The sequence below is a fragment of the Daphnia pulex genome, chromosome 7 (assembly GCF_021134715.1).
Source record: "Daphnia pulex isolate KAP4 chromosome 7, ASM2113471v1".
Lineage (NCBI taxonomy): Eukaryota > Metazoa > Arthropoda > Branchiopoda > Diplostraca > Daphniidae > Daphnia > Daphnia pulex.
In genome coordinates, this window is record NC_060023.1 from 11,249,166 (window position 1) to 11,259,545 (window position 10,380).

At 37.6% G+C, this 10,380-nt stretch overlaps 1 protein-coding gene and 3 long non-coding RNA genes across 4 annotated transcripts; 3 read left to right on the forward strand and 1 right to left on the reverse strand.

Annotated features, from left to right (window-relative positions):
* The first annotated feature begins 2,743 nt into the window (after positions 1-2,743).
* Positions 2,744-3,497, forward strand: LOC124198741. The gene is made up of 4 exons (XR_006876694.1): positions 2,744-2,888; positions 2,951-3,085; positions 3,165-3,325; positions 3,388-3,497. It is a non-coding gene; the product is annotated as an uncharacterized LOC124198741 (long non-coding RNA).
* Positions 3,498-4,071: 574 nt separating this feature from the next.
* Positions 4,072-6,362, reverse strand: LOC124198738. The gene is made up of 5 exons (XR_006876690.1): positions 6,233-6,362; positions 5,917-5,989; positions 5,024-5,107; positions 4,466-4,952; positions 4,072-4,394 (listed from the first exon to the last, which is right to left on the reverse strand). It is a non-coding gene; the product is annotated as an uncharacterized LOC124198738 (long non-coding RNA).
* On the forward strand, positions 5,704-7,001 carry LOC124198742. Its single transcript, XR_006876695.1, has 3 exons — positions 5,704-6,006; positions 6,265-6,650; positions 6,725-7,001. It is a non-coding gene; the product is annotated as an uncharacterized LOC124198742 (long non-coding RNA).
* Positions 7,002-7,663: 662 nt separating this feature from the next.
* Positions 7,664-9,399, forward strand: LOC124198737. The gene is made up of 5 exons (XM_046594756.1): positions 7,664-7,763; positions 7,835-7,995; positions 8,058-8,357; positions 8,445-8,670; positions 8,741-9,399. The coding sequence occupies exons 2-5, from the start codon at positions 7,889-7,891 to the stop codon at positions 9,065-9,067; spliced, it is 960 nt and encodes a 319-aa protein (XP_046450712.1). The 5' UTR covers positions 7,664-7,763; positions 7,835-7,888; the 3' UTR covers positions 9,068-9,399.
* Positions 9,400-10,380: the final 981 nt, after the last annotated feature.

Here is a 10,380-nt window from a genome sequence, read left to right on the forward strand (position 1 = left end):
ATCTTTCCTATTTCGAATGTAGGGACTATTTCTCTAGTCGCTGTGCAAAAGGACATATTCTAGTATTTTGACGAATTGAATGAAGAATTAAGTCTGGTTTTTCATAGAATTTTATTTAGAGAGTCTTGAGCTGATCAGTCGCATGCGTAAGAAAACTTAAATAAAACTTCAAAACTGTAATTACTAAGACACAATGAACAAAAGCTTGAAAGGAATTGCATTATTATCCCACCTCCACCCACAATTCCACCACATTTTACAGTCACATATACATACATGCATACACTTAAGTTAACCCGTTGGCTGCCACGCCATACAACCCGTAGGTTGCACTCTACTACTCTACGCGCCATGTCTGAAGGATCCATGACCAAGTGGGACTTGCCATTGCTGACAAGTCCGTGCTGAAAAGGGGGGGACTTAGGTGCATTGCCTTTTTACAGGCTTGCCTTGCGGCAAAGTTTGGGCTTGGCGACTCCCCGACCCCGCGGCTTGTAAACCACGAGACCGAACAGCGCGGCCCGTGCAGTGGAGAACAAAGGTGTGGCAGCCAACGGGTTAACTAACACAAACACAAACACAATAATACCAACAATACGATGATCCACGTTGATGACGAGTCTCGGTGTCGGTCGCGATTCCACCGAGTTTCGTTCGCACCAGGAGCAGGGGCAACATCCGACGGAGATCGGTGACGATTGTTAAAGATGAGAAAATCCATCTTCTCGACGTCTCCTCTGCATTACCTGAATAAAGACAAAAGAATTCTTATTAAGTGACATGCCAATAAAAGTTACATAATACATATAGGCACATTGAACTGGTTTTTTAGCTCAAAGATTTAAAAATGCAATTTTTTTAACTTAAAATCAAGCTTGCAATATTGAGAACTACACACAAAACAAAGCTCACTTGCTAGTCTAAAAAAAAATTCCGGAAGTAGACCGGAAGTAACCACAGCGCCTCAACCATTGAGCTGTCATCAAATTAAACCACATATTCGTGATCTCCATGAAATTTGGGGTCGATTAGATGTGATTTAAACGAAATCCAAAATTTGGCCAAAATCGAGAATTTTCCTGAACTATAGTTCAGGAAAATTTTCGAAACCGGAAGTACGAAAACGTAAAAAATATAACATGAACTTTACTACAAATTTTACGAGGATCACGAATATGTGGTTCTTTTGCTCCTCAAATAAATATTTACTGAACTACAGACTGAAATGAGCAAACCGGAAGTAGAAAAAAAAAGCAAAATATCGAAAATTTAACAAGTGAGCTTTGTTGCTGGCATAGTAATCGTCAGTTATCACTAAATATTTCAACAAAATAACTGCCAATAAATGTTTAAAGAGATGTTGAAAGTAACTGAAACTGACTGTTTTGACAGCTGCAAATGATCAAAAAGCCATCTAGCGGTAAATAAAGAAACTTCCAAGTAAAAGTTCGTTGGCGCGTAAAATGACCTGATTTTGGAAACTATTACACAGCTAACGCAACTAGATTATTGATAGATAACCTACGAAAATAAGTCAATTGTTGGGTACCTGGGCATAATCCCGTGGCGAGTGACTGCAGGTGTGTAACAACGGACGGAATCGAACATGAAATGGTCCAGAAACTCGCCAATTCGCCAGTGAAGTACAACAAATTGTGTTTAGAAGCAGTGAAGCTAGATGAGCGTGCGTCGCGAAGATAAGGATGTTGGTGGAAGTCCCTCTTCCGTCATGGACAAAAGTCAGCATTGGCACAAGAATCTCCTTGTCAGGACCACACGATTCCATAAAGAAACTGCGTGCTCTGTAAAAACAAATGTTTTACATTAATGAAAATATAACAATGAATAAAGCATATCAATCTTTACCTTTTCTAGGAAATACACTGAAATGTTCATGATAAGAACAGGAAGAGAGAAGAAACCGTAAAAATGGAATTCACAGCAACCAACAGCATAACTCCACATGATGAGATAAACTTCCTGATGCTAAAGAAAGTGTCATGAAGTATTGCAGTAGCGCGATGATGGGTGGAATTGTTGCTTACCTTTATCATATGGGTGATGAATTTAGTAAGGCATTTGACTTTCATCAAGCAGATCTGGTACATGAACATACATGGCAGGTCTCACTTCACACTCTTCATGTCTCTGAAACTCTAAGTGGAAATGGGACAAGGAAATTCTCTGCGTTATTTACAAATTTACACAAATTTACCTATGAGAAATAAAACTCTACCTATCCTTCAGCTGGGTGGCCTTCTAAACAGAAGTAGAAAAGCCATAACAAAAAACATACTGTTGCAGGGTACGCTACCAAAATTGCGAGATTCAGAAAAGATCCTATGGTTCATGAGCAAGAATACCAATGTTATATGAAAATCTGAAATGTAATGGTCTGGTAGCAGTAATGGGGAAATACCTTATCTCGGCACATTTGTATTCCACTTCATGTTGACTTCAACCATGAGTTTTTGGCTTTTGACAGCATGAGGATCTAATGGATGGAAATTGACTGAGCGATAAGTCAACCTGTTGGAATGACTGACAGTATGCATCTAGAATTTGAAGAAATAAGTTGGTAAAGTATAAAAATAAGGAAACTAGGTCAAGATAAACCTACATATGATCCGAAGTTCAATTTGGTATTTTAAATCACAGGAATATAAGTATTAATTAGCAACACAATTTGTTTCGCAATGTTTTCCTCGTTTCACGACGTCAGAACAACATAGGCGACACTGGCGACATCTAGTAATGAGTTTTGAATCTTAAGTTTGTCACATTGTCAGTCAGTCACAGACAGACATGACATTACACATTACACGTCGTCATAAGTTACTTAAATAAGTTTAACAGCGGAGATCGGATAACAAGTCAACTGTTTTTAAGTAATAGATAAAACAATCGTTAGCTAATGATTCTTACTGCATTCTTGACTAAATGTTTTCAGGTAATTTCAGCTGAAGTTTTCATGTAGGCCTACCTGGCCAACTAGGTGCTCGTGACAATAGAAATGAAATGGTGTAATCAATAATGCATGCCCACAACCTTATGTCTTCTGAAGCAAAATAATTTCTGTTGCAAGGTAGTTATTTTACCAAAATTATTTTTATTTGCTGTGTTCTTTAAGGCAATAATGTTCACATTAACTTTTCTCTTTCAAGTTGTAAATTTTCAAGATATTGATGCCTTCGCCAGAGTCGATTCTTTGTTGCTATCAGTTTTGCAGACAACAGCAAGAAAATGCTGCTACTCAAGATTTTATGGTGACCAAAACTTTGTTCTAATTTAGGACAATGTAAGGTTGATTGTTGATAGATTTGAGGTATTTCTTTCTGTCACTACAATATGTTTTGAAAATTATATCTAAATTTACTCTCCTTTCAGGGTTATCCCTCTTTGCCACTGTTATAGTTGTTTGGAAACTGACAAGAGATTGCTGGAATTGAAGACTGATAATTTGTGTAGATTTAGATGAATTAAAAGTGCATACCTGGGCTCCCTTCTTTTCTGTGGCCCCGTTTCCCTAACTAACCACTAACCAACGCCCGCCGGTGGTCACTCACCCGCTGTGATAACCAGGAGGAGGGGAGGGGTCTGGTCGAACGGTGACTTGGAAGGGCGCATGATCTTATGAAAGCTTTTGGAGGGTCATGAGTCTAACCCGGAAGCCTACTATGACTATATCTTTCCAGTAAAACTGGCCTCGTACTTCTCTCTTCTTCACTGGCCAGGTAATCTCCGTGGTCGTAGTTAGTCAAGGCAGTGGTACCTCCCGTCTTGATTAATTCTACTTGCAAGTTGGGAAGTTGGCAAAGTATAGTAAATTACAGATACGGAAAATAAGTAATAAGTACCTACAGGATTTATAAGAAATTGTTTGTAGTAGTTACGCAATGATTGTAATTTTACTAGAGTTCTTTGATCAATCTATATTTACCGAATAAAATTAATATTTTTTGTTATTTAACATTTAATAGGATTGATTGTGTATGCATTTACTACGATAATTATCATTCTTTAAATAAATAATTTTTGATTAAAAAATAATTTTACAATATTTCTACATCATAATATTTACCAACTTGATTTCCATTCAAATTCTGTTTCATACAGTAAGCTCTTTAATCAACTTATCAAAATCAACAACGAAGTGGCACTTGGCTCTTGCTAGAAAATGTAAAATATCAAAATTTTTCTCATACAATTGCATAATGACAGAACACACTTCTTGATAAAAATAAACAAAAATGGAAAATGACCAGCAATGTGAATACTGTTTTGTTCAAGTACTCCTTAAACCAGGCAGAAAACATCAGCATTCAGCACATTGGACTGCAACAACCGTAGGCAATTTTAGGCATACCTCAAACACCAACCAACAGTTGGAAAACCTATGAAATAAAATGAGATATTAAGTAAAAACTGTTGCACATGTGCAAGAAAGACAACAGTTTTTCACAACTTAATCACTTAGCAATTCAAAAAGTTCAGCATTGGACAGAAACAGCAAACAGCTTTGATGTAACCTGTCTGAGATATCCTGTAAAAGAAAATGATTATACTCTCATCAAGATTGTGTAAAACTAATGTAAAATTAAAATTTTACTGAATCAAGAACAGTTTATCACCAAAATGAATTAAATCAGTTTTAGAAGTTTAGCAAGCATTAATTACACAAGTAAATATAAGAATCCAAACTTTGAGCTTACTGAAAAACAATGATATTAAAGTATTAAAGGTTTGTGGAGAAGAACGATGGCACATTCCTCGATTACTGGTTAAATGTGACCACATGCTGATGGCTTAACTTGATTTCATAAAACAGAAGACTCTAGTTTTGTTCCAAGTACTCTTTAAACCAGGTAACAGGCAGGAGGCAGCATCAGCACATTGAAGTGCCACACCATAGGCAAATTAAGGCATAGCTAAAATATCAGACAACAGAAAACCTGTAAAAAAGGAGAAAAACAATAAGCAAGTTTTTTAAGAATGTGATAGAATGATAGCAACTATTCCCTACTTGTGCAGTTAGCAAGCAGCAAAAAAAATGTTGTGCATTGGATGGGAACAGCAAACAGCTTCAACTTTAGCCTTCTGACATAGCCTATGAAAGAAAAAACCATTTAGTCAGGCATACATAAAAGATAAAAGCTGCAGCGAAATCAGATTCAGTTGGCAGAATTATATAAAACTTAAGTAAAGTTTTAATGAATCAAGAACAACAAGCGATTTAATGTTACAAACAATTAATTAAATCAGTTTGATATTTAATGTCTACTTTATTAGTCGTACTTCCAGAGTAAATCTAATAATCCAAACTGGAGAGCACAGAGAAGACCATTGACATGAAAGAATTACAGGTTAAAATTGAAATTATACCAACCAAGTGCCTTCGATCACTAGCTCTGAATGTGATCACGTTCTGAATTTATGATGCTGAAGGCTCAGCTTGATGTTCTCGAAAAAGAAGGCACATTTCGGCACATTTGTTTCTTTAAAGAAAATGAAAATCATTTCAGCCTAATTAGTCGTAGTGTACATAGACCATAAGTCATAACGCACTAGTTCCATCAAGTTCAACGTCTCGGATACAAATGGCTGAAATGACAAATGGCGCCTTCGTTTACGTCATCAACTATGATCACGCCCCCTGACGGCTCCTTTGTCGATCGCCATCTGGTGGCAAGAGGATAAGACCGACATTTACATATAGTGCAATATGTAGATTTTTCCACATCGTTGTCTTCATTTTTCTTTTACTCTTACACCCTGTTAAAATTAGTTAAAACATCAGAAATCGCAATCACCAAACACCCCGGAAAAATTGAGGAACCGAAAGGTGATTTCAATTGAATTGAGATTGCGTTGATTTGAATTGAGGAAACGAAAGGACATCAACTCAATTCAACTCACTTGTCTTCACCGCATCACAACAAGTGGCTGGAAAGTCGCCCTCCCTGACGACCACCGAGTCCGTTGGTGAGTTCTAATGGAGATAAATTGGTTAGTTATCTTCCTTTTACTCTGGGTTGTATTACAAAAATACGACAATAAATCATATGAATAAATAGAACGTGGAAATAAACTGAAAAAAAAAATCTACATGGGGTTCTCACGCAAATAATTTCCTTGAAAACTTCATTTTGCCAAAACTAAATCACATACAATGAAAGATTTAAAAAACAACGGCAACAACAACATTAAACAAATAATGATTATTGTCGCCTACCTATCTGTCCAAGCTAACCCAATTACTGTTAGACATATTTTTACAGTTCTTCAGAAATTTCAAGTGAATGCTGCAAGTTTACATGACATTCTAGATCTTGGGAAACCGCAATTATATTTACTTATCGAAAAACCATAACGTCCGATAACGTCGCGTATTTTTGTGGTTTTCTAACCGCAAACGTTTTTTAGAAACAAACTGTACGACAGTCTTGGTTGGTTAAACTAAATTGCACGGCAACTATTTGTTGTGCTAGTTGCCACTCGTGAGAAAAAGCATTAAGCATCGAAAGCAAATTGTCTTCCTTGAATTGCAGAATGAAATCCAACACATCTTCGAACCGCATTTTTATTAACTATCTCTTGTGCTTCCTGTTGTTTCCTGACATTCTCTGCCTCGCCACACCCTCTAATCAAAGGTGATAAATTTGTAAAATTATGTGAAACAACTAATTTACTACATCACACTCGTGTTGGATATTTTATTTCTCAGAGATCGACAGGAAATTCATCAGAGAGTCGCTCAGAATTTTATTTTTGGTTCTGTTAACTTCGCCAACCGTATGCCCGTATCCCTTACGAATGATAGGCTATGTCCGCCTACACAACATATTAACCGACAGGGGAAATGTGTACACGGCGGAAAAATTGGGTAGACAACACTGACACACAAATAATCAGAGACATCAGGATCACTTCCTATAAGCTGTGTGTACTTGAAATCGACCATTTTGCCAAACTTCTATTAAACACTTCGTGAATATGATTAATACTAAGCCCACGTTCATTGAAACAATTTTAAGGCAAATACAAAATAGACTCGAAACAAAATTCAGATTCTCTCGAGTATTTGGTCTCTTGGTGTGACTTTGTGGCCAGAAGGCAGACATTTCAATTTGCATCAAGAGATTGTGCATATTTTAAAGCAGTTCATATTGAAAGGCATCGCCATCTAAAACTGGCCCCAGAAGAACGTTAAACGCCACCTATTCGTCGATTCCTCAAATGGGTTCAGAACTCATAACGGTAAAAGAAGACGTAACCCAAAAGAACAACCTATATAAGGAACGCCAATTTCGTGTTAGGACCCTGCACCTGAAATGCCTTGGTTTCTTTCAGTGTCAGTCGTTCTGGATTTCTCTGACGACGTGGCTGGTTTTTACCATCTTCTGCCTTTGAAAAATGAATTGAAATGTTAAAAAATCACTTCAGCTCTTGTTTGTTATTAACAAGCAGACGTACTTTCGTGGAAAGTAAAGCGGCGTTGCTAATTAATGCAATTCAACCGCTTAATAAAAAAATACGAATTCAAAGTTCAAACTGGTAAAGCACACATAAGATAATAGAGTAATTAACCGGTGTCTTTACCTGTGGTACGAATAATCGAATGAATTTGCATGCTTTGTCAGTTGTCACCCTGAGATAGGAATATAAGTATCCCTGGACCTGGTCCGTGTTTTCTTAAACTGGCCCGGAAGAATTTTTACTGCCATCTATTCGTCGATTCCTCAAATGGGACAGAACTCAAAACGGTAATAAGAAACGCCAATTTCGTGTTGGCTCTCTTTCAGTCTCAAGCTGAAATTCCTTTGGTTTCTTTCAGTGTCAGTCGTTCTGGATGTTTGAACTTGTTTTTAACATCTTCCGCCTTTGAGAAATGAATCGAAAAGTGAAAAAATCACATCAGCTGTTGTTTGTCCGCAACATCTTGTTCTTCTTCTTCCTCTGTGGTTCAATCTGCACTTCACACACTAATACGATTCGGTAAGATTTTAAATTTAGTTAAATTAACACTTGCCTTTTAAAATTAGTATCGGTGTTAATAGGGCGAAAAGTCATATTTCCAACGATGAGAATTTCGCAGAGAAAAGAGAAGAATGCAACAGAGTAGCTGGTAACCCAAACGACGATGAACTAGGCGGTTTTTTAGTGAAAATATTGAAAAGTCTCGGAGCGGAATTGGAAGATTACGTGGAATATGGCGACGACGAACACGCCCAAACTGTTCTAAGCGAAATAAAAAATACATGGGAATGTATAGCCCTAAACGAGAAATCGTTGGCGAATTCTGGCGAGACGCCTGAATCTCTGAGAAAGTACATGGCTAAAATTCTATTTCTCGTCAAGTAAGCAAAATTATTTGTTCAGGGTTATACCTGACCAGCAAAGTAAAAAATGATGTAAATATCGGTAAATATCTATTTGATATCAAGGCATCGAAATTGCGAGTCACCAGACGAGACATTTTTCAACGGTCAATGTCTTCCCATCAGTACAACAAAAAGGAGCGAACATTGTCCAGAGCACATGGGACTCTATGACGATGAAAAAAACGAAGGATTTTGTTACTGTCTCGAACTGACGAGGGAAAAAGCGAAATCAGAACTACGGCCAATATATTCAGATAAGACTGGATTCTGTCATCGACAAAATACTCAGGTGACACGGAAGTTTAACTATAAATTGTTCTGACTAAAATATATAACAGCGTTTATCTCACTATTAAAAGGGCCCCTGTGGAAATGGAGAATGGTTCGTACTGAAGAACACTCCGCAGTGCGAACCCGTCCCGGAAGGATGCCCCACTGACGGTTGGCACGTCTACTGGCATCCCGACCCTTCCAAGGCCAAACAATGCTGGGAGATATGGACTCAGGGACCATGTGAAGAAGGGCAAATATTACATTTGGCACAATACACGCAAGAATTACAGGTTTACTGTAGCTCCCGATTAGCCGAGCACTCGATAGGAAACACTCTGTCATTTCTTTTGTGCCTGGCAGGTGCATTTAATAATCGTCAAAACCTATGCAAGAAAGGGGGATTTGTTGGTTAAACAGACTTAATTTGTGTATAACTGGCTTAGCTGGCATAGGCCTCTGCTCAATTATGTTATTGGCTATTATTACATTTTGGTTTCAAACGATTTTCCAACAAGTGCAAGGTGCAGAACGATTCAAGAGTAAATCCTTTAAAAGAAAAGAAAGTTTGATACGCAAAATATTTTAGAGTAGGTTGGCTCCTAGAAACGGAAAAGGGAACGGCGACAGATAAAAGATCAAAGCTGCCTCTGAATCTCAATGGACAACAACAGCGAAAAATAAGAGGAAAAATAAAGATGCGTTGGTGAAAAATCCCGTTAAATACATCAAACAAGCCTGACAACAATAGGACGAATAGGACGATCATCTGCTATTCTTTAAACCCAACATAGAGTGACGCTACATAATCTCAAAATTGTCTTCGTCTCCAACATAACATACATCAAATTCTATCTAGTAAAGTTAGTTAAAAGTATCTAGTTTCTGACGAGAAAACTTTAAAATTAAATTTTTTCGACCAATAATTCATCACGACACGTGCGAATTTGAAAAATTGGTATTCGAAATCTTTGAACTCACTACTCGGACATTCAGTCGTGGCTACTAGCTTGGCTGATCGAGGGACGGATATTCAAATAGGCCATCTGTTACACAAGATGATGGAACTGCTCAACTTACCTTAAAGGTAGCCGGAGATAGCGAACACATAGAATGGCAGCTCTAATTTTACCCGAACGCAATGAACCCCAGTCAATTCTCCGTTAACTATCAAAATACAATGAATGACGCTTCTAGTGCAGTGACAACTTGTTTACATTGCCTACAGCCATCTTTTGGGAGATTGTAACACTTTGTAAACAAAACAAAAAACTTCTTTTCCGAATAACGCAATATAATCTACAAGACAAATTTTGTTCAGTAAGAATTTCCAAATGAAATACTTAAATCACTTTGGTAGCAGCAGATGTCTGGGCAGCAAATGAGAAAATCAACGGCGTCGTAAATCGGTCGACCAATAATGTCGCTCGGCCAACTGCAATTGCAGACGCAAATAATGTTGTGCGTGAATCATTTCGGGTGTGAAATCATTCGTGCAACCGATGGCTGCGCAATCCGCAGCTGTCGCTCCTGCCTAAATCAGTTGAGTGTAAATGGCCAAATGTCTAGTCCGTTTGGTGCCTACAGACTCCTTAAAGATAAAAGAGATTTAATCAGACTGAAACTAGCACATAATAATAATTAACTTGAACTCGGCAATCAAATTGAATTCACAAGGTGTCCATTAATGCATAGTTACGTCAAGTTAGAGACGCTAGACGGACCATGT